This window comes from Coregonus clupeaformis, chromosome 1 (assembly GCF_020615455.1).
Source record: "Coregonus clupeaformis isolate EN_2021a chromosome 1, ASM2061545v1, whole genome shotgun sequence".
Classification (NCBI taxonomy): Eukaryota; Metazoa; Chordata; class Actinopteri; order Salmoniformes; family Salmonidae; genus Coregonus; species Coregonus clupeaformis.
Window position 1 is genome coordinate 27,996,105 of NC_059192.1, and position 24,406 is coordinate 28,020,510.

General features: G+C 43.5%; 1 protein-coding gene across 4 annotated transcripts in view; it reads left to right on the plus strand.

Moving 5' to 3' along the window:
• The first annotated feature begins 3,029 nt into the window (after window positions 1-3,029).
• The window catches only part of LOC121571865 (anaphase-promoting complex subunit 1), a 46,092-nt gene continuing 24,715 nt past the window's right edge, over window positions 3,030-24,406 (plus strand). For 3 of the 4 annotated variants that reach the window (XM_041883620.1, XM_041883647.1, XM_041883640.1), the window contains exons 1-22: window positions 3,030-3,216; window positions 3,822-3,910; window positions 4,004-4,240; window positions 4,502-4,663; window positions 4,846-4,888; window positions 5,028-5,128; window positions 6,018-6,100; window positions 6,218-6,291; window positions 6,538-6,683; window positions 8,344-8,564; window positions 8,806-9,015; window positions 12,690-12,785; window positions 12,880-12,970; window positions 14,895-14,960; window positions 15,044-15,181; window positions 15,757-15,897; window positions 16,536-16,596; window positions 19,653-19,840; window positions 20,145-20,219; window positions 20,895-21,166; window positions 22,196-22,287; window positions 22,513-22,661. In XM_041883620.1, the coding sequence (XP_041739554.1) occupies window positions 4,028-4,240; window positions 4,502-4,663; window positions 4,846-4,888; window positions 5,028-5,128; window positions 6,018-6,100; window positions 6,218-6,291; window positions 6,538-6,683; window positions 8,344-8,564; window positions 8,806-9,015; window positions 12,690-12,785; window positions 12,880-12,970; window positions 14,895-14,960; window positions 15,044-15,181; window positions 15,757-15,897; window positions 16,536-16,596; window positions 19,653-19,840; window positions 20,145-20,219; window positions 20,895-21,166; window positions 22,196-22,287; window positions 22,513-22,661 (2,622 nt within the window). In that variant the 5' untranslated portion in view covers window positions 3,030-3,216; window positions 3,822-3,910; window positions 4,004-4,027. The remainder of the gene's footprint in view (window positions 3,217-3,821; window positions 3,911-4,003; window positions 4,241-4,501; window positions 4,664-4,845; window positions 4,889-5,027; window positions 5,129-6,017; window positions 6,101-6,217; window positions 6,292-6,537; window positions 6,684-8,343; window positions 8,565-8,805; window positions 9,016-12,689; window positions 12,786-12,879; window positions 12,971-14,894; window positions 14,961-15,043; window positions 15,182-15,756; window positions 15,898-16,535; window positions 16,597-19,652; window positions 19,841-20,144; window positions 20,220-20,894; window positions 21,167-22,195; window positions 22,288-22,512; window positions 22,662-24,406) is intronic. The other variant, XM_041883631.1, reaches the window with a different exon arrangement.

Consider the following 24,406-nt stretch of genomic DNA (forward strand, 5'->3'; position numbering starts at 1 on the left):
AAAACTATAATTTGTTAACAAGAAATGTGTGGAGTGGTTGAAAAACGAGTTTTAATGACTCCAACCTAAGTGTATGTAAACTTCCAACTTCAACTGTAGATCATTGGTATGTTCTAAACTGTGTACTTGGTTTTATTTAAAGAAAAAAAATCCACATTTCATTCAAGATTTCGACTTTGTTAAGCTACTGCATTTGGATAAATATTACATTTAGGCAATAAAAAACAATAACTTTGACCCCAAATGGGCCCAAATAAAACACACACTGTATGCTGATGGTACACCTTATTTTGGGCCCATGGGGGACCTGTAATCATGGTCCTGTTTTAGGCTGAAATCCCTGCAACGGATCAATTATATGAACAGTTCTTCATTGCATCCCAACTAATTCTGTAAATACATTAGTGTCTCAAGCCATATGGAAGACATTATGACCAGTAATGGTCTCAGTGCTTCATTAGTCCAGTAATCAAAGGCACAAACCACCCTACAACAATCCTGGGACCACCAGTCATCAGATCCAATCACATTACAGCTTTTTCTCTCTGGGTTGCTCTCAGAGGTAGAGCCATGCATAACATTTCCTTCAATACTAACAAGATAAATTGTATTTAAGGAATGTCATTCAACTCTCTGAGGAGATGGTTCTCTGGATATCATCTACACTATATATACAAAAGTATGTGGACACCCCTTCAAATGAGTGGATTCGGCTATTTCAGCCACACCCGTTGCTGACAGGTGTATAAAATCGAGAACATAGCCATGCAATCTCCATAGACAACCATTGGCAGTAGAATGGCCTTACTGAAGAGCTCAGTGACTTTCAACGTGGCACCGTCATAGGATGCCAACTATCCAACGAGTCAGTTTGTCACATTTCTGCCCTGCTAGAGCTGCCCCGGTCAACTGTAAGTGCTTTTATTGTGAAGTGGAAACATCTAGGAGCAACAACGGCTCAGCCGCGAAGTGGTAGGCCACACAAGCTCACAGAACGGGACCGCCGAGTGTTGAAGCACGTAGCGCGTAAAAATAATCTGTTCTCGGTTGCAACACTCACTACCTAGTTCCAAACTGCCTCTGGAAGCAACGTCAGCACAATAACTGTTCGTCGGAATCTTCATGAAATGGGTTTCCATGGCTGCATACAAGGCTAAGATCACCATGCGCAATGCCAAGCATTGGCTGGAGTGGTGTAAAGCGCACCGCCATTGGACTCTGGAGCAGTGGAAACGCGTTCTCTGGAGTGATGAATCACGTTTCACCATCTGGCAGTCTGACGGACAAATCTAGGTTTGGTGGATGTCAGGAGAACGCTAGCTGCCCCAATGCATTGTGCCAGCTGTAAAGTTTGATGGAGGAGGAACATTGGTTGGCGGCTGTTTTTCATGGTTCAGGCTAGGCCCCTTAGTTCCAGTGAAGGGAAATCTTAATGCTACAGCATACAATGACATTCTAGATGATTCTGTGCTTCCAACTTTGTGGCAACAGTTTGGGGAAGGCCCTTTCCTGTTTCAGCATGACAATGACCCATACACAAAGCGAGGTCCATAAAGAAATGGTTTGTCGAGATTGGTGTGGAAGAACTTGACTGGCCTGCACAGAGCCCTGACCTCAACCCCATCGAACACCTTTGGGATGAAATGGAATGCAGACTGCGAGCCAGGCCTAATTGCCCAACATCAGTGCCCGACCTCACTAATGCTTATGTGGCTGAATGGAAGCAAGTCCCTGCAGCAATGTTCCAACATCTAGTGGAAAGCCTTCCCAGAAGAGTGGAGGCTATTATAGCAGCAAAGGGGGGACCAACTCCATATCAATGCCCATGAATTTGGAATGAGATGTTCGACGAGCAGGTGTCCACATACAGTCAGACAGCCAGATACGCATCACAGATTCTACTGCTACACAAGAATAGTTGCATTCAGAGGAAGTACTTATGGGGAAGATAGGAATTCTTGCTGAGATGCTGAGAGATGCTTCAAAAATATTTTCGTAAAAATGTATTCTTATGGTGTAAATTTTGCCCTGTCCTAGACACACATCATGACATAGGGGAGAGCAGTTAAAAGTGAGTGATTACTACAATATATAAATAATTATCAAGTTCAATAACAGGTGTGGAGGCACACTCTTTTGTAATGTACCTCAGGACAAACAGGAATATTGCCAGAGAAGACAACCTAGTTTAGCAGGCACACTGTTGGAAGGAATATCTCCCTAAATCTTTCTATTAAACTCATATTGATCTGACATGTCATCTCTAGTCCCTATGTCACCTGCATTAGTGAGCATCAATCACAATGAAAAATAATGGAGACAAATAAGAAAATCTGGACATGGCCTATATCAAAGAGCTCAAGCATGTTTGGCACCTGGCATAGTCCTATTGCATCCCAGACAGAACATCATTGAGATTAATACTTTTTGCATTGCAATTTCTTATAATAAATGAAATGTTAAGTGCCATATTATTCACTATTTGGATAGGCCTACTTACACTACATTATCAAAAGCTTCTAGAGGCAGTTTGGAACTCGGTAGTGAGTGTTGCAACCGATGACAGACGATTTTTACGCTCTACGCGCTTCAGCACTCGGCGGTCCCGTTCTGTGAGCTTGTGTGGCTCAGCTTTGTTGCTCCTAGAACTTTCCACTTCACAATAACAGCACTTACAGTTGACCGGGGCATCTTTAGCAGGGCAGAAAGTTGACGAACTGACTTGTTGGAAAGGTGGCATCCTATGACGGTGCCACGTTGAAAGTCACTGAGCTCTTCAGTAAGGCCATTCTACTGCCAATGTTTGTCTATGGAGATTGCATGGCGGTGTGCTCGATTTTATACAGCTGCCAGCAACGGGTGTGGCTGAAATAGCTGAATCCACTAATTTTGTATATATAATGTATGTTCCATTCTCTCTGGCTACAATGTATCTATTGCTGGAAATATAATTGTGGAAATATAACCGCTTGACACATGGTGCGTCACTTTCCTCCATCCTACTTGATTGGTTGATAAAGTGAGGATAAGAATCTCGGGACAGCAAGATGTCCGCGCACATTTGAAAAACTGATGTAGCTAGCTATATTCTTATTTTAGGTGTTGCTTTAAGTTGTTTTTATGTTGACAATACTGATTACGTGGTACTCGAGGAAGAGTCATATAAAGAAAAGACAAGGACTCCGAGACAAGAGCCAGACTATTCCTTATTATCAGGTTCGCGCCTGTGCCACGGCAGCATGCTAACTAGCTAGACACTGCATGTATGATAGTATGCTAATCTAAACATGGTTGCTAGCTAGCCAGACACAAACATGCAACACTCAACGTTATATATATATATATATATATATATATATGTGAGTTCTTGAAGTTTACGAAATGTATCCAGCTAATATTAGCAATCTGCTATAACGTGAGTCTTTCATGCTGAACGTTTTGCTACTGAATTAGTTAACCGGCTAGCCTAGCATTGCAACAGCTAGCTAGCTAACGTTAGTTTGGTAACGGTAATTAGCTGGCTGGCTAGCTAATTAAGTCATGATACAAAAAAAGTAACGATGACCACAGACCGTAGCTAGCTAGCAACTATTTTATCTTATTTTCAAGCCAATTGCTAGCTGCAGTAGTTTAATAGTTCGCTAGCTATAGTTATTAAGCTGTTATAGCTAGCTACTTGTCTGCCGTTGAGCATGTTCTACCTAGCTAGCAGTTGAGTTGGCTAGCAAAATAAACAATTCACAATGAGCTGTCCAGCTAGCTAGTACAACTTCTTGACTCTGACCAACATGTTGTCATGTCATTTCACCCCATGTTTCCAGACCTGAGCATCCCTTCAGTCTGGTGAACACTCTCTGCTTCATCACTGTATCATCATTGTATTTTCGAAGTATTTCACAGCATTCTACAGGTGAAGTGTAACAGGATATTTCTAAGTGATGTATACTGTCAGATGTTTATAATGTATTTGACTTCATGCAGTAACATACACTCTCTCTCTCAGAAATAATGCTGATATCTGGAACTCATGTCGAACGTCTATGAAGAGAGAGCCACAATGATAGCCGCAGGGGAATTGCAGTCGTTTGGCCCGTTTGGCCGTGAGCACTGCAAGAACCACCCAAACGCTGTGAACCTGCAGCTCCGGCAGCTGCAGCCAGCCTCTGAGCTCTGGTCCTCAGATGGAGCAGCTGGTCTGGTGGGCTCCCTCCAGGAGGTCACTCTACAGGAGAAGAAGAGGGTAAGACTGGGTGGAAACTCTTGGTCATCTTCTTCTCTCACATGTACAGGGTGCTACTGATAAATATGTATAGCTATATCTGGGATAAATAACCAGTTTGCCAGATAGCTTCCTTGCTTTGGTTCAAATAAGATCTCCTCACTCGGCTTATGGTTTCAGCTGCATACTTTTCTTTAAAGCGCCGTCTGTTGTGTGGTGGTTCTGTTTGATACATAAGCCAAGTAAGGAGATTTTTTTTCACCATTGTGTGTCTGTTTGCAGGAATGCTGGTTGCTGAGAAAGGGTTCCAGCGTGGACAGTGATGAGATGGAGTATGATGAGGAGCTCTATGCAGCAGGAAACATGGTCATATGGAGCAAAGGGAGCAAGAGTCAAGCCTCCCATGTCTACAAAGCTTTTACCGTGGACAGTCCAGTACAACAGGTAATCACAACATCAAACTAAACATGTCATATTAAACATACATACCTATACTCTGTGTGTACATTATATGGCATGTATGTTGTCATCGTCAACATTATGATATTAGACAGCTTATCAAGCATTTCAATAATTCTTTTTTTCAGGATGTATATCCAGTAATATCTCTCTACATCCCTTTTCAGGCATTATGGTGTAACTTTGGTATTCCACAAAAGAAGAAAGATGGTAAGTAGGCCGATGCCACATCCTCATCGTCACAATTTATCTTCATTAAATTCTATAGCTCATTGATGTGTATATATATTTTTTAATGTTTTATCTCAGTAATGTTGCGAAGATGTTCATTTGCTCTATTGTATTCCAGAGCAGGAGATTATGGAGCAGACAGTGTGTATTGTCCAGAGCAGCTGTGTGAATGTGCACAGTGTGACAGGGAAGGACTTTATCTCCCCTCTACCCTTTCAGGTGAGTTCCTCATCACTGATTGATATGCTGTTACATTGTCTAAAATGTGTGGTATCATCGCTGGATGGTCTGTCATTTGACATTTCATGGTGTTCATTACGTGTTGAATTTGGTGAAGTACTACTTGTGATGACGTCTTGAAATGTGATTTACTATGAACATTTGTTAGATAAATCCTTATTTGTACATTATGTAAAATATGTCTCCCAGTTCTGGCTGTCTAATTTCCTAATTAGAATCCCTTAAGGAGAACTAGCAGATATGGACAGTAATTATGGTTGTTTTACAGTTATTGATGTTCCCCAGGACCAGTCCATTGTCTTCTTAACCAATGGTAATGGATGATTTGGCACACTGACAGCTGACAAGAGGCTTCAGATTACAATGAAAACACCATCATGCAATTAACTGCCTCTGCATGTATGTGTGATTCTTTTTCACATCGAAATCCACTTGACATGATTGAATTTGGTTTTGTTTTCCTGGTGAGTTGCGGGAAAAACACTGCGTAAGCCTAGGCCTACTTTGTGACATGCAGGTTAAATTACGTTGCTTTCTTGGGAGCTAATTTAGCTGACGTTGATTGGGTCCACATTTACAGACCAGATTTGTGTTGCTGGATGCATTTCTTTTAAATACATTTTTTTAACCAGTTCAGTTGTAGTTGATAATACATGACTCATGAGCCGCCGTCAGACTCCAGCATTATTCTACTGTAAATAGGGACATGTCTTGATTCCCACCAGAGATACTATGAAAATGCAAACTGCCTGTTTATTTAGTGAGCCATTCAAGTGAGTCATGATTCACAAGGTTATCAAATTGTTCTCCAACATCACCTTGAATTAGATTTCATGAAATTAAGTACTGTGACTCTCGCCTTTTACAGGTCTCTAATCTGTGGCCTACTAAGTTTGGTCTGCTGTTGGAACGCAAAAACCCTGCACCCGATGCTCCTCTGAGTCCTCCCAGGTACACAGCAGAAACCTGTAAAACACACATCCTGCTGTTTCTGATATATTTTGGTTCATGCTAGTGTGTCAGGAGAGTTTGTTTTGAACATACCACTGTTTGTTTATCTGTTCTCAGGGAACCTCTCCCAACAGTATTCAGCATGCTGCACCCTCTGGATGAGATTGCCCCAGTGGTGTGCAGGCCTACAGGTGAGACTCTCAACAGAAACACGCATACATAGAAATTGTCACTATTTGTTTCACATTGTGTTTACAAAGAGCATGGCGGAAAGCACCATACAAATAAACTATAATGGATGTTGAAACCTGAATGTTGGAGCCAGCGTATTGTTGGCTCTCTTGCACTCCTTGGCTGCCCTGTTAGCTGGCTACCGGTACCTTAATTGCTGGCCCCATTATGGCTTGTTAATTGCTCATCTCCTGTGTCTCTGGCAGGTCTGTTCGAGGCTGCACGTGTACAGTACGTCTCTGACAGCACCATGAAAATCGTCTTCTCCAACTGTGAGCCTTCCATAGTCATGACATACGACACCGTGCAGTGCATACACTCTGTGTGGGCGCTGCGGAAAGTCACTCCAGATGTAAGATAACATGCAAGAAAAACACTGTTATTACTGTTCCATTACTGCTACCTCTATGATTCTTCAGTGGTAGAAAATGTAATGTTCATGTATCAATGGAATTGGAAAATAATTCTCATCGTAGCATGAGTGATGACTCAAAGGCCTATCTACGACCCCTAAGAGTGGATTTAAATTGGTCCGACTTGTGCCAGGGATAATTACAAAATGACACACTGTTTCCAAATGCTAATGTTCTAGTGTTTGTGGCACAAATCCCATTCGGGTCATGGTACCAATATTATAATTTCCAAATAATTGATTGTGAAGCTCAACAAAGTCACTTGTAGATGATTTGAACATGGTTCACAAAAAATGCTAATATTGGTACCATGACTTCAGTGGGATTTGTGCCACATGCTAAAACGTTAGCATGTGGAAACTGTGCCAGGTAAACTACACAAAAGCATGGATTGCTTGTCCATAGACTGCTTACAGGGTAAGGAAACCAGTATGTCATTTTGTAAATTGTGTGAGGTAGCACCATTGCTTATATGTGAATTAGAATTTGGAGCATGTTTGACACGTGTTGGAAGCCAGGAAAATCTAATGTTGGTTTGGTCTCCTTTGACAAATGTATTGAAGTATTTTTACTTAAGTACTTTACACCACTGCCACGTGGACAGAAAGCGGATGCAGTGCTGAATTTGATGAAATGCAGGCGATATCATCATTTGATTTCACTGAATCATTTTGTCGGCAACGTCACACTTTTTACTCACTCTGACTGGGACTGTATCACACTTCCTACTGGAATGTATTTCTCAACACCAGTAGGCCTAGATCTTATGAGACAAATGTTTAACATTATTAGAAAGACCAAGGTCTTTGGTTGAAATATGTTCCCTTTTATCCTTATAGCTTATTCCAAAATGGAGTTATTACCTATCAAACACACTGCCCACTTGAAATGAAGAAATGAATGTTGCCTACAGAAATGGCCTTAGAAATAGCCAGGCTATTGATTTTGATTGGACAGTATTCCTTACAAAATTTAATAGTTTATACACTCTAGATTGGTAATAGACTAAGAGCTGACACACTAAGAGTTTTCTGGCCCAGAGTACTTAGCACCTCTGAACATAATTAGCAAACCAAGTGTGCACCGATTTTCACATTTAGAATCAAGTGGAAAATGTTGGCAGTCAGACGTCTACAGCGGGAGGTCGGCAGACGAATACTGCCCAGTTATTAGAGCATGTTGTTGGAAGCAAAAGTAAAAATTTGAAGATTGGGACACTCAAGTGATACTCCATGATTAGACTATCATAGATTGATTTAAGGTGAGCATTTTTGTTCAATAAATGACTTGCGTGTATACATGGTTTTGTTTAGGCATTTTAGTAAGTTTTGACAATGTGAAACCAACTGGACCAAATGGGGGCAAAAAAGACAATGTAACAAATAATCTAACCCTGATCCGAACTATAGCAACCAAACTGTGAAAACGGCACCCGGACCCTGCCCATTTTTGTTTGCGCACCATCGGGACCACAGACTGCACTAAATTGCTAGTTTGGTCATGGGGTGGAGGCTTTCTGATGAGTTGGGTCTGGGGGGGTTGGAACAGAATCTGTTGGTTGTATATCATTTTAGTTTAACCTTTAACTCTGTCCCACAGGAGCAGTCCACAGTGCTGAAGTGTCCGGAGCAGGTAGCCACGCCCCAAGGCCTGATGCCGCCCAGCTTTCTGACCACACACCTGAGGAACGTCTCCAGGATGGACTCGCCCGGTTCACCCTTTCATTGCCACGCCCTGCACAACCAAAACAGGATGACCTCATCACCAGGCCTCCACTCACGGACACACTCACCCAGCATCTCCAGCATGGCTGCACTCAGGTAAGTTTATACCAGGTGTCTTCAGTTCTGGTCCTGGAGCGCTGCAGAGTGCAGGCTTTGAGTCAAATACCCAAATAGGATGTAAATACCATATACTATAAATTGGATCTCTGCTGTCCCACAGGATTATACACAGTTTCAGTCAAACATTCACCCTCAAAAGCTCATGACTCATTTACAACAACCACATCATGGACCATAACTAACCACCCTTCTGCGCTCTTTTGACCCATGTCTGTAGCCGGTCCCACTCCCCTGGCATGGCGGCACCCTCCTTCTCGGTTGCGGCACGGTTTAACATGTCGTACCACTCATCGTCCCCCAGAGGGCACAGCTTCCTGCCCTCGCCCAACAGCACGGCCAACGAGTCTGTGCTGGTCCCGGAGATGGAGCCCATAGTGCCTGACCTATGCATCGAGCAGCTGTGGAGTGAGACGGCTTCCTCCCACAAGTCAGTGTCTGACATTCACCTCTGCACCGCTGTCTACAGTGGTTGTCATGAATCCTGCTCTGTGGTCTAGTTGGTTGAACCACTCCTAGTTTATAATTAGGGCTGGGAATTGCCAGGGACCTCACGATACGATATCACGATACTTAGGTGCCGATTCGATATGTATTGCGATTCTCACTATTGCATATGTATTGAAATTTGATACTGCGATTTGATGTTTCAAACATACAGTGAGGGAAAAAAGTATTTGATCCCCTGCTGTACGTTTGCCCACTGACAAAGAAATGATCAGTCTATAATTTTAATGGTAGGTTTATTTGAACAGTGAGAGACAGAATAACAACAACAAAATCCAGAAAAACGCATGTCAAAAATGTTATGAATTGATTTGTATTTTAATGAGAGAAATAAGTATTTGACCCCCTCTCAATCAGAGATTTCTGTCTCCCAGGTGTCTTTTATACAGGTAACAAGCTGAGATTAGGAGCACACTCTTAAAGGGAGTGCTCCTAATCTCAGCTTGTTACCTGTATAAAAGACACCTGTCCACAGAAGCAATCAATCAATCAGATTCCAAACTCTCCACCATGGCCAAGACCAAAGAGCTCTCCAAGGATGTCAGGGACAAGATTGTAGACCTACACAAGGCTGGAATCTGCTACAAGACCATCGCCAAGCAGCTTGGTGAGAAGGTGACAACAGTTGGTGTGATTATTCGCAAATGGAAGAAACACAAAATAACTGTCAATCTCCCTCGGCCTGGGGCTCCATGCAAGATCTCACCTCGTGGAGTTGCAATGATCATGAGAACGGTGAGGAATCAGCCCAGAACTACACGGGAGGATCTTGTCAATGATCTCAAGGCAGCTGGGACCATAGTCACCAAGAAAACAATTGGTAACACACTACGCCATGAAGGACTGAAATCCTGCAGCGCCCGCAAGGTCCCCCTGCTCAAGAAAGCACATATACAGGCCTGTCTGAAGTTTGCCAATGAACATCTGAATGATTCAGAGGAGAACTGGGTGAAAGTGTTGTGGTCAGATGAGACCAAAATGGAGCTCTTTGGCATCAACTCAACTCGCCGTGTTTGGAGGAGGAGGAATGCTGCCTATGACCCCAAGAACACCCTCCCCACCGTCAAACATGGAGGTGGAAACATTATGCTTTGGGAGTGTTTTTTCTGCTAAGGGGACAGGACAACTTCACCGCATCAAAGGGACGATGGACGGGGCCATGTACCGTCAAATCTTGGGTGAGAACCTCCTTCCCTCAGCCAGGGCATTAATAATGGGTCGTGGATGGGTATTCCAGCATGACAATGACCCAAAACACACGACCAAGGCAACAAAGGAGTGGCTCAAGAAGAAGCACATTAAGGTCCTGAAGTGGCCTAGCCAGTCTCCAGACCTTAATCCCATAGAACATCTGTGGAGGGAGCTGAAGGTTCGAGTTGCCAAACGTCAGCCTCGAAACCTTAATGACTTGGAGAAGATCTGCAAAGAGGAGTGGGACAAAATCCCTCCTGAGATGTGTGCAAACCTGGTGGCCAACTACAAGAAACGTCTGACCTCTGTGATTGCCAACAAGGGTTTTGCCAACAAGGGTTTTGCCACCAAGTACTAAGTCATGTTTTGCTGAGGGGTCAAATACTTATTTCCCTCATTAAAATGCAAATCAATTTATAAAATTTTTGACATGTGTTTTTCTGGATTTTGTTGTTGTTATTCTGTCTCTCACTGTTCAAATAAACCTACCATTAAAATTATAGACTGATCATGTCTTTGTCAGTGGGCAAACGCACAAAATCAGCAGGGGATCAAATACTTTTTTTCCCTCACTGTATAGGGCATCATGTGAAATAGGTGTGAGAATGCAATTAAATAGATCTTTATTGTCCCTTTGGGGCATTTCTTGTGCTGCATAAAAATAAATGTACATTCATATACACAGCAAATATCCATTGACAAGGGGAATATTAAAAAGCATTGAAGAAGAGCCATAGATGTACAAAATATACAGTAAATACACTGCTCAAAAAAAAAAAGGGAACACTTAAACAACACATTGTAACTCCAAGTCAATCACACTTCTGTGAAATCAAACTGTCCACTTAGGAAGCAACACTGATTGACAATAAATGTCACATGCTGTTGTGCAAATGGAATAGACAACAGGTGGAAATTATAGACACCCCCAATGAAGAAGTGGTTCTGCAGGTGGTGACCACAGACCACTTCTCAGTTCCTATGCTTCTTGGCTGATGTTTTGGTCACTTTTGAGTGCTGGCGGCGCTTTCACGCTAGTGGTAGCATGAGACGGAGTCTACAACCCACACAAGTGGCTCAGGTAGTGCAGCTCATCCAGGATGGCACATCAATGCGAGCTGTGACAAGAAGGTTTGCTGTGTCTTTGCCTAGTGTCCAGAGCATGGAGGCGCTACCAGGAGACAGGCCAGTACATCAGGAGACATGGAGGAGGCCGTAGGAAGGCAACAACCCAGCAGCAGGACTGCTACCTCCGCCTTTGTGCAAGGAGCAGCAGGAGGAGCACTGCCAGAGCCCTGCAAAATGACCTCCAGCAGGCCACAAATGTGCATGTGTCTGCTCAAACGGTCAGAAACAGACTCCATGAGGGTGGTATGAGGGCCCGACGTCCACAGGTGGGGGTTGTGCTTACAGCCCAACACCGTGCAGGACGTTTGGCATTTGCCAGAGAACACCAAGATTGGCAAATTCGCCACTGGCGCCCTGTGCTCTTCACAGATGAAAGCAGGTTCACACTGAGCACATGTGACAGACGTGACAGAGTCTGGAGACGCCGTGGAGAACGTTCTGCTGCCTGCAACATCCTCCAGCATGACCGGTTTGGCGGTGGGTCAGTCATGGTGTGGGGTGGCAGTTCTTTGGGGGGCCGCACAGCCCTCCATGTGCTCGCCAGAGGTAGCCTGACTGCCATTAGGTACCGAGATGAGATCCTCAGACCCCTTGTGAGACCATATGCTGGTGCGGTTGGCCCTGTGTTCCTCCTAATGCAAGACAATGCTAGACCTCATGTGGCTGGAGTGTGTCAGCAGTTCCTGCAAGAGGAAGGCATTGATGCTATGGACTGGCCCGCCCGTTCCCCAGACCTGAATCCAATTGAGCACATCTGGGACATCATGTCTCGCTCCATCCACCAATGCCACGTTGCACCACAGACTGTCCAGGAGTTGGCGGATGCTTTAGTCCAGGTCTGGGAGGAGATCCCTCAGGAGACCATCCGCCACCTCATCAGGAGCATGCCCAGGCGTTGTAGGGAGGTCATACAGGCACGTTGAGGCCACACACACTAATGAGCCTCATTTTGACTTGTTTTAAGGACATTACATCAAAGTTGGATCAGCCTGTAGTGTGGTTTTCCACTTTAATTTTGAGGGTGACTCCAAATCCAGACCTCCATGGGTTGATACATTTGATTTCCATTGATAATTGTTGTGTGATTTTGTTGTCAGCACATTCAACTATGTAAAGAAAAAAGTATTTAATAAGATTATTTCATTCATTCAGATCTAGGATGTGTTTAAGTGTTCCCTTGATTTTTTTGAGCAGTGTATATGGCTGTTATACAGTTCTGGTGTTTAAAGGTGATGCTGTGTGTCTGTGTGAGAGGTAAATAACACTCTGCTTCTGCAGGGAGATGAGCTGCCAGGCCTCTAAGGTGTTCATCACCTCTGACCTGTGTGAGAACAAGTACCTGTGCTTCCTCGTGGAGTCCCACCAACAGCTCAGGTCAGGGAACAGCTTTCTGTGTCCTTTCTGTCACTCTCTCTCTTTCTCTGTCTCAGTGAATCACTCTCACATGTTGATTTGTTTATCTTCATAGATGTGTAAAATTCATTGAGAGCAACAATCCTTCTCAGCTTATCTTTGCATCTGTTGCCACTATCCCTGCAAAAGACGCAGCACCATTGCAGGTAAAGTCAACCTGACTAATTGCTTTGCGTTTCCCCTAGCGGTGGCAAAGATTCTGCTAAACAAAAGCATACTGTACTTTTATGATGGTCAAGATCCTATCTTATTGACTGCTTTATTCTACGTGTGTAAAATGGTGTGTTGCTGTGTCCATACAGTGCATTCGGAAAGTATTCAGACATTTACATTTACATTTGAGTCATTTAGCAGACGCTCTTATCCAGAGCGACTTAGTTAGTGAGTGCATACATTTTCATACTGGCCCCCCGTGGGAATCGAACCCACAACCCTGGCGTTGCAAGCGCCATGCTCTACCAACTGAGCTACAGACCCCTTTACTTTTTCCACATTTTGTTACCTTACAGCCTTATTCTAAAATGGATTAAATAGTTTTTTCCTTTTATCAATCTACACACAATACCCTATAATGACAAAGCAAAAACAGGTTTTTAGACATTCTTGCAAATGTATAAAATAAGAAAAACGGAAATATGACATTTACATAAGTGTTCAGACCCTTTACTCAGTACTTTGTTGAAGCACCTTTTGGCAGTGATTACAGCCTCAAGTCTTCTTGGGTATGACGCTACAAGCTTGGCACACCTGTATTTGGGGAGTTTTTCCCATTCTTTGCAGATCCTCTCCAGCTCTGTCAGGTTGGATGGGGAGCGTCGCTGCACAGCTATTTTCAGGTCTCTCCAGAGATGTTCGATCGGGTTCAAGTCTGGGCTCTGTGTTGTCTTGGCTGTGTGCTTAGGGTCGTTGTCCTGTTGGAAGGTGAACCTTCGCCCCAGTCTGAGGTGCTGAGCGCTCTGGAGCAGGTTTTCATCAAGGATCTCTCTGTACTTTGCTCCGTTCATCTTTCCCTCGATCCTGACTAGTCTCCAGTCCCTGCCGCTGAAAAACATCCCCACAGCATGATGCTGCCACCACCTTGCTTCACCGTATGTATGGTGCCAGGTTTCCTCCAGATGTGACGCTTGGCATTCAGGCCAAAGAGTTCAATCTTGGTTTCATCAGACCAGAGAATGTTGTTTCTCATGGTCTGAGAGTCCTTTAGGTGCCTTTTGGCAAACTCCAAGCAGGCTGTGATGTGCCTTTTACTGAGCAGTGGCTTCCATCTGGCCACTCTACCATAAAGGCCTGATTTGTGGAGTGCTGCAGAGATGGTTGTCCTTCTGGAAGGTTCTCCCATCTCCACAGAGGAACTCTGGAGCTCTGTCAGAGTGACCATCGGGTTCTTGGTCACCTCCCTGACCAAGGGCGGCCAGCTCTAGGAAGAGTCTTGGTGGTTCCAAACTTCTTCCATTTAAGAATGATTGAGCCCACTGTGTTCTTGGGGACCTTCAATGCTGCGTACATTTTTTTGATACCCTTCCCTAGATCTGTGCCTTGACACAATCCTGTCTTGGAGCTCTACGGACAATTCCTTGTACCTCATGGCTTGGTTTTTGCTCTGACATGCACTGTCAACTGTGGGACCTTATATAGACAGGTGTGTGCCTTTCCAAATCATGTCCAATCAATTGAATTTACCACAGGTGGACCGCAATCAAATTGTAGAAACATCTCAAGGATGATCAATGGAAACAGTATGCACCTGAGCTCAATTTAGTCTCATAGCAAAGGGTCTGAATACTTATGTAAATTAGGTATTTCAGTTTTTTTATTTGTAATACATTAGCAAAAAATTCAAAAACTTGTTTTCGCTTTGTCATTATGGGATTTTTTGTGTATATTGATGGGAAGAAAATATATTTAATCCATTTTAGAATAAGGCTGTAAGGTAACAAAATGTGGAAAAAGTCAAGGGGTCTTAATACTTTCCGAATGCACTGTGTGTATATGTGCTTATGTACTATGTTATTACATGTTTATAAACATCATTGGTTTGGTCTCATCTCAAACTGTTATTTTTCCTCTCAGGATATAGATGCCATGCTAGTTCTGGAAGCCAATGGAAGCTTGGTTCTGTACACTGGAGTGACGAGGGTAACTAGAAAGTAGTGCTCGTACTGTTTAAATGTGTTTATCGGTGATGCAAGGTCAAATGGTCAAATGTGTTCCGTCCACAGGTGAGCAAAGTGTTTGTCCCTGGCCTCCTGTCTCCCACCTTCAGCCTGTCCAACCACGTAACCCACCTGAGCACCCCCATGGAGAGTGTGAGCACTCCCGCCAAGGCCACAGGGAGACACATAGGAAGACTAGAGGAGGTACCACTGACACCTGAGACAGGGGTGTATATGTATTGGGTTGGTTATTAGAATGATAAGTGTAATTGCAATGAATGTATCAAAATAATTAAGCTGCTCTCATGGAAATTCAGTCAGATTACTATGACAGAGTATAACTAACCACCAAACTGAAAGCAGGTAGTCACTGGTAATGCAAATGGTGTAATCTCAATCTGAATTACAGTGAAGAATTGCTGTCCCTCCATTTACAGTAGAGTGAAGCTGCAGAATTAGTCTGCATTAGTCTGCAGTAGAACAGCCAGTGACTAATGGAGACTATATTATGGAACCTGATCAATACTCTAATTAGATTTAAACTTCAGACTGTGTGACGTGTCTGTACCAATCTATATCCTTAAAAACAAAGGGAGAAACTAACAGTATATTAATCAATTTAATATATGTTGCATTCATTACAGAATTGCTGTAGAATGTAGAGCTGAAGTGTATGGATTAGTTCCCCCAACTTGCAACTAATCATCTTGATTGTGTCTATACATCCTGGGAAGCTGAGTTGTTCCTTGTACCTCCTCCCCTCCCTTCCTGTTGGCCAGGTGGCCATGCCATCCCCTGTATCAGAGCTGAGGGGCTCAACCAAGCACCACGAGACCTCCTGGCTGGGCGACTACACCTTTCAACAGTCTGTACCCTACATCCACGGCCTCAGAGACCCTGTCAGCAGCAGAGTCACCCTGGTGTGTGTGTGTGGGGGGGTCTGTGTGTGGGTGGGTGTGTGTATTGATATGAGTGAAAGGTGGAGGGTATAATGAGTCTGAGTCAGTGTGTATGTGTCTGGCTGGTTGGCACGTGAGTACTTAGACCTCCAGGGGTGAATGTTTCTTAAATGGACACTAATTGAACAGCTTAATTTGATTTAATTGGAATGGAGAAAAGCTCTGCCTGTGTACAGAACTGAGCACCAGAGGCCTGTCAGTATGTTTACTGGGTCCAATAAGGTTACAGTTCTCTGGGTGGACATCGCTACCTGCAGGGGCAGTTTTGTTAAGACCGGTAAAGACATGTCGTTCAGCCAAGGGACTTTTCCTCTCAGACCTGTCAGTCATTTTCAAGCCCTTTTGAGAGAGCCACTCTTGACTGAGATATATATATATATATATATATATATATATATATATATTTTTTTTTTCAGAGACTTGTAAATGTCCAACTGCATATGTTATGACATGTCATATTGATTGTTTTATCCCCTGATGTCTTCATCTATGTCAAATTATTTAATTGATAAAAGCGTTCAAGAGTTGACTGAAAGGTAGCATGTAGACATCTCTAACTTATTGTGAAATTATCTCTATCCCTCTGTTTGTTTTTGTAGGAGCTAAGCAATGGCACAATGCTGAGGATAACGATCCCTGAAATTGCTACCTCAGAGCTGGGTAAGGTTAACACGACAATGTGCAAAACCAATGTGCGTGACAAGATTGTGCATTGGCTTAGGTGTCACAGCTGAGTCATCCAGCGTTGATGGCCTGAAAATTGGGTTGAAGTGCTGCCAGCCTCCCGCTGTCACATTGACGTAAACCTAAGGGGACCCCACCCCACCGTTCCTCGCTCGTACTTACACACTCACCATTCCCCTACACACACTTGACATCCCCCACCCCACCCACTCTCATATCTCCTGGCATTCCACATGACACACACACACAGTGTCTATATACACTCCGCTCTATCTGGGTAAGCCACAGCATTACGATGGCGTCACCACAGCAGCTACTCCACGCCAGGCAGTTGTAGGTGCTGTTTGTTATGGTGGGATTTCCATGCCTTTATTCAGCCCAAGATTCAATTGGGCCCTGGAGTGTCGATTATCCAGCTCAGTTGCGGGGGACAGGGGATGCTCTGGAACATGATGTTGATGAGGGTGGAAAGGAGGGATGGGGCAATAGACGAGAGGGAGAGCTGATTCTGCTCCGTTTCTATCCTGCCCAATGACATGCTCCGTAGTGCTGGGATATAATGTGAGTCTGTGTTCAGGTAGATTATTAGTAAAACATAAGACAATTTCTGTAACTGTCAGTAAAAGTGGGTATATTAACCATGGTTCCTTGCGTTTGTGCGTGAAGAGTCTGCGTCTGTGACTGTCTTTACTCTATCTAATATAGAAATGGCGTTCAATACACCCTTTCGTCACCCATTTAGTATATCTAAAGATGGGTACTTTTTTTTGTAAATGACTTTATGTATGGGACCTATACTGAAATCATGCACGATTCACACATCTTTCCGGTGGTGATATTTGAGCCTCTGCTGATGCAGCCTTATCCACCAGTACATGCATGTACTGTAAAACATGCTGTGGCTCATCTTTCTACCCAGCTGTAGATAACTGTAATAGCGTATCATTTTACACCGTAATTAAGGAAATGGAGCACTCGGGTGTGCCAGTATTTACCTTACAACCCTAATTGGCTTTTTGTGCGTTTTTAAGGTCTCTGCCTTCGTTTATACCATGATTCTAGTCTTTTGATCCTCCATCTTTTGTTTTGTGAAACCACTACCAATTACCGCATAGTGTTGTTCCCAGTTCCCACATATTAGTGCCTAATTGATTCAAAAGGCAGGACTTCTCAGTCTAATGAAATGGCATTTCTCCTGCTCTGCCTTGACCTTTGGAGTTTGTTGTCCAATTAGAGATTGCGGTGGAGTTAATTACCTGTCAGATTGGGTGGACATGGGAGATGGCACGGATGCTAATCAGACTTTCGTGTAGTTTGATGTCAATGGAACTTGATTAGGCACAATGAATCAAGCAAAACAAAAATATAAAGACAACATGCGACAAGTTCAAATCAGTCAATGAAAATAAATTCATTAGGCACTAATCTATGGATTTCACATGACTGGGAATACAGATATGCATCTGTCACAGATACTTTAAAAAGTTAGGGGCGTGGATCAGAAAACCAGTCAGTATCTGGTGTGACCACCATTTGCCTCATGCAGCACTACACATCTGCTTCGCGTAGCGTTGATCAGGCTGTTGATTGTGGAATGTTGTCCCACTCCTCTTCAATGGCTTTGCGAAGTTGTTGGATATTCGCGGGAACTGGAACAAGCTGTAATACATGTCGATTCAGAGCATCCTAAATATGCTCAATGGTTTACATTTCTGGTGAGTGTGCAGGCCATGGAAGAACTGGGACATTTTCAGCTTCCAGGAATTGTGTACTGATCCTTGTGACATGGGCTGAAACATGAGGTGATGGTGGCGGATGAATGGCATGACAATGGGCCTCGCCCACATGACGCCATACACATGGTCTGCGGTTGTGAGGCCGGTTGGACGTGCTGCCAAACTTTCAAAAACCATGTTGGAGGAGGCAGCCTATGGTAGAGAAATGAACATTAAATTGTCTGGCAACAGCTCTGGTGGATATTCCTGCATACAGCATGCCAATTGCACACTCCCTCAAAACTTGAGACATCTGTGGCATTGTGTTATGTGACAAAACTGCACATTTTAAAGTGGCCTTTTATAGACCCCTTTCTGTGTTTGCAAACATTGCTGCACATGGGGGATGCGTACAAGTTGGTGGCATAACACATGGGATTTCTTAGAGAATGCCAGCAACAACAAAAAAGCCTATAAGTGCATTTCACACTACTTTTGGATTATAATAGGATTTTAAGGCTCGTATGAATGTCCTGCCTAATATAATGTTTGTCATCGCAAATCAAATGCATTATACTTAAAAAACATTTCAACTTCAACCAGTACAATGGTTCTGAGGCTGGCTTTTGCTACAGCCTATATCAGTGAGCGTTAGCATTCTAGCTAACAACTGCTGCATCCTAAATAGTTATTTTGCAAAGATCACAACCAAATATAATCTTAGCGACTGTTCACGCAAGAATCTAAACATAATTGTAAGCGTATGAGAACCCACATTTTTTATTTTCTTTAGAAGTAATAAAAACTTAAATCTAAGCTATGTTGAATGGGCGCAGATGGCGATGGCTTTCTTACTGCCGCACGCATCTGTCCGTGACGTCAGTGTGTTGTGAACTGTAAAGGGGTATATTATCCCTAGCACATCCCTAGTGGAGGCTGTTTAATCCGCTTCTTGATATGCCACACGTGTCAGGTGGCTGGATTTTCTTGGCTAAAGAGAAATGCTCACTAACAGGAATTTAAACAAATTTGTGCACACAATTTGAGAGAAATAAGCCTTTTGTGCATATGGAACATTTCTGGGATCTTTTATTTCAGCTCATGAAACATGGGACCAACACTTTACATGTTGCGTTTATATTTTTGTTCAGTATAGATTTATTATTTTAACCACTCCACTTTAAAAATAAATAAATTACAGTTATACAAATCAGCACAAGTTTGATACATACTAATGTCAAATTTGCTGTGTGAAGTGAACCTATTGTCATTGTGCATTGTCTGACAAATGCTTCCTCATCCCACTCGTGTCCGTAGTGAGGAAGTGCCTCCAGGCGGTGCGCTTCATCCTGCCCAAGGAGACAGCCATGAAGGTGCTGATAAAGTGGTACAACATCTACAACGCCCCCGGGGGGCCCAGTGCACACCTGGAGTGGAACCTGTTTGTCACCTGCTTCATGACTCTCATGGGCTACAACACCGAGCGGCTGGGCTGGACACGCAATGTGAGTCGCCCTGGCAACGGTGCTGTCATTCACAGGAGAGGGAGTGACACAAAGTAGACGTAGTGCAGAGCTCATTAGGAGGATAGTCTTACTGACTACACAGTGTATATCCAAGTACGTAGAAGTGCCTCAAGCTAGGTCACACCAATGTCACCTAACCCTGCACATCTCTGAAATCCATACATAGAGCCTAAGCCACAGATGTAGGTTGGCAAGGGAACACAGGAAAGACCTATGTTGTTTATCAGATGGTTAATTGGTCTGTAGCCCTACCATGCTCTTGACCTTTGTGTTTCCCCCACAGCTCCATTTTGAAGTGCCCCTCTCTCCTGTGATTGCACCAAAGAAGGCCCGGCCTTCGGACACAGGGTCTGATGAGGTAGGTAGGGGTTACCCCCGTAGGCCATGCTTTAAGTGGAAAGCATAAGACAATTCCTGTTACTCTCAAGCTCTGAGGTAGCGATGAGGTCAACTTATGAGTGAATTCGCTTTTCTGTCATGCATAATAGGAATTTCAGGAATATGTTTAGTTCATATACAGTTCACTACTATGAAATGGTTGAAACCCAAGTTACGTAATCTTGGATTAGAAATTCTGTTCCAAGTGCAGTATGTTATTTATAGATGTATTGAAGATGAGGGTAAGGTTGATAAATAACCTGTAGTGCTTCTTTCCTTCATCCATTTGCCCTGTGTGTTATTAATTCATGTGGAATGTGAGTGGTGTTAAAAAAAAAACATGGGCTGAAGTAGTGGCGCTGTACTGTAGCATGGAATCCTGGCAGGGGTCATGGCCCAGGGTTGGGAGTGCACAGTTGAACTGGGGAGTTGTGTAGAGTTCACCCTCTGGCTGAGAGTTGTTACTTAAGAAAGGAAGTGCATGTAGAGGTCGTTGGGAAACTGCTGATTCAGACTAGGCATCAATGTTGTTCCTTAACCTTCTGACCTTTTTGTATGTGTGGCTTTGGGGCCTGTTTCTGTGTATGCATTGAATTTAAGTGTGTGTGTTTCTGTGTGGCTTTGTGTGTGTGTGTGTCTGCATATAATCCACCAGGACTGGGACTACATGCGTTGCTCAGACTACCACAGACAGGTGGTGTTCAGGCATGTGTGTGGTGCTGTGAGTCTGGAGTCCACAGACACATCTGGTTGTGAAGAGTCTCTGTCTTCCACCCCTGCACTGCATCTGGACCCCTCTGCCCCACTCTTCCCCCACATCCCAGCCCTGTTCTACGTGCTGCACTTGCTCTATGAGGAGCTGAAGCTGGACGAGCTGCAGAGGAGCGGGGGGCGATCACTGGTGGGCCTCCTGCAACAGCTGGCCAGGTACTGGTGCTCCGTCTTCACAATCTATGTTAACGCTCAAATAATTCTGGAAACCCAGAAATAAAATATTGCATAATTGCGTCAGATGCTTGATTATGTTCTGGGGGAGATGAGAAAATAAAGGATACTAATGAGACCAGTGAACTCTCAAACTCTCAGCCAAAGCATGTGCCAAATGTCCCCTCTCCCTCTGAAATTCGAAAGATGCGAAATCATGATTAGTCCAAGTGAAGAAATTCCAGTCTGTTGACAGACGCCTGGATACCATCCTGTCCACGAGAGATTTACTCTCAAATGACTCCAGTTAAATTTTGTGGATTTATTATTATAGCAATGGCCTTTCAGAGACAAATTAAAGCGACAGGTCGCAGGTGAATCTTTTCAATTCAGCTATTCAATTCAGAACGAACACTATTTCATGAAGCTGTTAAACATTTAAATTCAAAAGTATGCCCGATGAATCACTGCTCAATAAAACCTGATGAATATGGTCTCTCCTAAAACGTTTATATTACCAGGATAAGAAAATGGCATTAAAACGGTTTCAAGTGTGTCAAGTGGCCTCGTCCACAGTCCCATTTTACATTAAAAGAAGAGCTGAAGTGGTAGAATCAACTGGCACTTGAATTGCTTAGTGCTTATTTGGGCCTTGTTTTAGTGTCCTGGTCATTTAGGATTTCCAGGCTGGTCGACACAACAGTTGGTGCTTCAGCCAATTAATAATTGTTTATTGTCTTTGGCGTACATACTGTACAAAGAGATACAGTAGCTAAAATAAAGCACAAACCAATCTGGCAACCCGGCTAGGCCTGTACCACAATGACCTCACTACAGCTAACCCAGCCTGAAACCCCCACATTAGTAGCAGAAGTTTAAGTGGGTGTTAGCTTAATCATAGTTCTGATTTAGTTTATCTGCTTCATGGTGAGAGTAGAGCAGGTTGGGGTATTAAAAGTATTGATTAAATGGCTCTGGTTAGATTAACAGCCCCTCTTATGACCTGCTGCTAATTGTACTGTTTATTAATAGGGATCTGCAGCTGGAGGAGTATATTGATCTGTACTGGCGAGATTACCCCTCATTCATCACCACGTTCAAGGAGTCCTGCATCATCGATCAGGGTAAGAGGCAAATCAACCTCTCTACAGCGTGTGTAGTCCCCTCTGCTCACGTAGAAGAGAGGGCATGTCTACCACTTTGGCTTTTCCTGATGGAGAAAAAAACTGATTGCTCATATTGATTGAAATGATGGTCTGACTGAGTGATAAGGACAGGTGTGTCTGTAGTCGCAGAGCCTGTTGTGACAGTTTGATTGACAGTCTCCGTGGCCCCTCCCTCTCCTGCAGCCCAGATGGAGCAGATGCTGCGTCCGTCCTTCCTGAGGGCGGAGCCTCCGTGTGTGTTCAGCTGGCTCAGCAGCTGTCTGAGGGGAGAGGAGGTAGCACCCTTCCCCTACCTGCCCGGCATCTGTGAGAGGACCAAACTACTGGTGCTGGTATGCTATCATCATGTTTCGATCTTTGCCTCATGATGACAAGGGAAATTTACGGAACCATATATCGCTCTGGAAATGTATACAATACACTTTTTTATCAAGAGATGATAGCCATGCAGGTGGCAGTTTTAGTTGGGTTGCGATATAGACATCTCCAATAGGGGGTGCCACAGACAACTGAAAACCCTACTAGGGAATTACCATTTACATTGTCCTTGGTGTGGTGTGAGGAAAGTAGATTTCCCATCACCTTTGGCTTGGTTAGCTACAGCATGTGTGCACAGCTAGATGACCTCACCACCTGACTGACATGTTACATAAATACTGTTTGGACAACAAATCGTTTCTGAATATTTTGAGTGACCAATGTCAACACAGCCAATCGTATTCTAAATTAACCTTCTTCTCCCTGGGTTGGTTTGCGGTCCCTAGCCCCTGTGTAGCCAATGGCAGTTTATGTTCAAACATGATTTCCCAGTTAAAAGGAGTCATCAAACACTGACACGCACACACACACTCTGCTTAAATGTCAAAGGGCTATGACATAGGACTTCATGCCAATCAGAGAGAGGGGGAGAGAGAAAGCCATTTTGCCTATGTGTAAAAACTAGGGATGTGCATCTCTCCTTTCATGAACGATTCGATACGGATCTACATACATGGTCTCAGATACGATACAGGAACGATACGTTTAATTTGAAACGATTCGGTTTGATTAGGGGAATGAATTGATGTGAATTCGGACAATACATTTTTTTACATGAACACGTGCATTTTCCATTTTAAATTAATATCTGCTCCTGATGGAGCCTCTCTGAGCTGGATCTGTCTGAGATGACTTTTTTAGCTGAGTGGCCCTCTGTTTGTGTGTGTGTGTAGGCACCTTAGCTGAGCCATAGGGCAGATTGGGAATCTACCACCCGACTATCAGATTAGGGGTGGGGGCAATTTATGGTGCCCCCACTTTTTTATCAGAAATCACCATCACCCACGGATTAACTTGTAGTTTTTCCAGATCAAAAATGTTTTGACATAGTACTGTCAATATTTATCTTTAGAAATTAGCAATGGCATTTAGACAATTAATAGAATGCTGCTTTGGATTTTACCCCCGTCCCAAAAGTGAATTGTTTAGACTGATTGGAATTTTACAGAGAGCTTCTCCCACTCTGACCAATGAATGCAACCATGCGCAGCTCACAAAAACTATTGCTGTCCTTTATGAAATTACCCTGTTCATGTAAAAATGACCAAATACACTGACTGTTTAAAGTAAACTACCAAAACTATTTCTTATTGTGAACCTGAACAATCTAAATTAAATCTGAATGATTGAAAACCCCAATCAGCAGTTAGATGTGAGTTGTGTCCAATCCGGTAGGTTCCACAACTCCTGTAAAACCCAATTTTCTACAGTGCATTTGGTAACAATGACCCAGCAAATTACACTGAACAAAAATATAAACGCAACATGTAAAGTGTTGGTCCAATGTTTCATGAGCTGAAATAAAAGATCCCATAAATGTTCCATACACACAAACTTAATTCTCTCAAATTCTGTGCACAAATTTGTTTACATCCCTGTTAGTGAGCATTTCTCCTTTGCCAAGATAATCCATCCACCTGACAGGTGTGGCAGATCAAGAAGCTGATTAAACCGCATTATCATTACACAGGTGCACCTTGTGCTGGGGACAATAAAAGGCCACTCTAAAATGTGCAGTTTTGTCAAACAACACAATGCC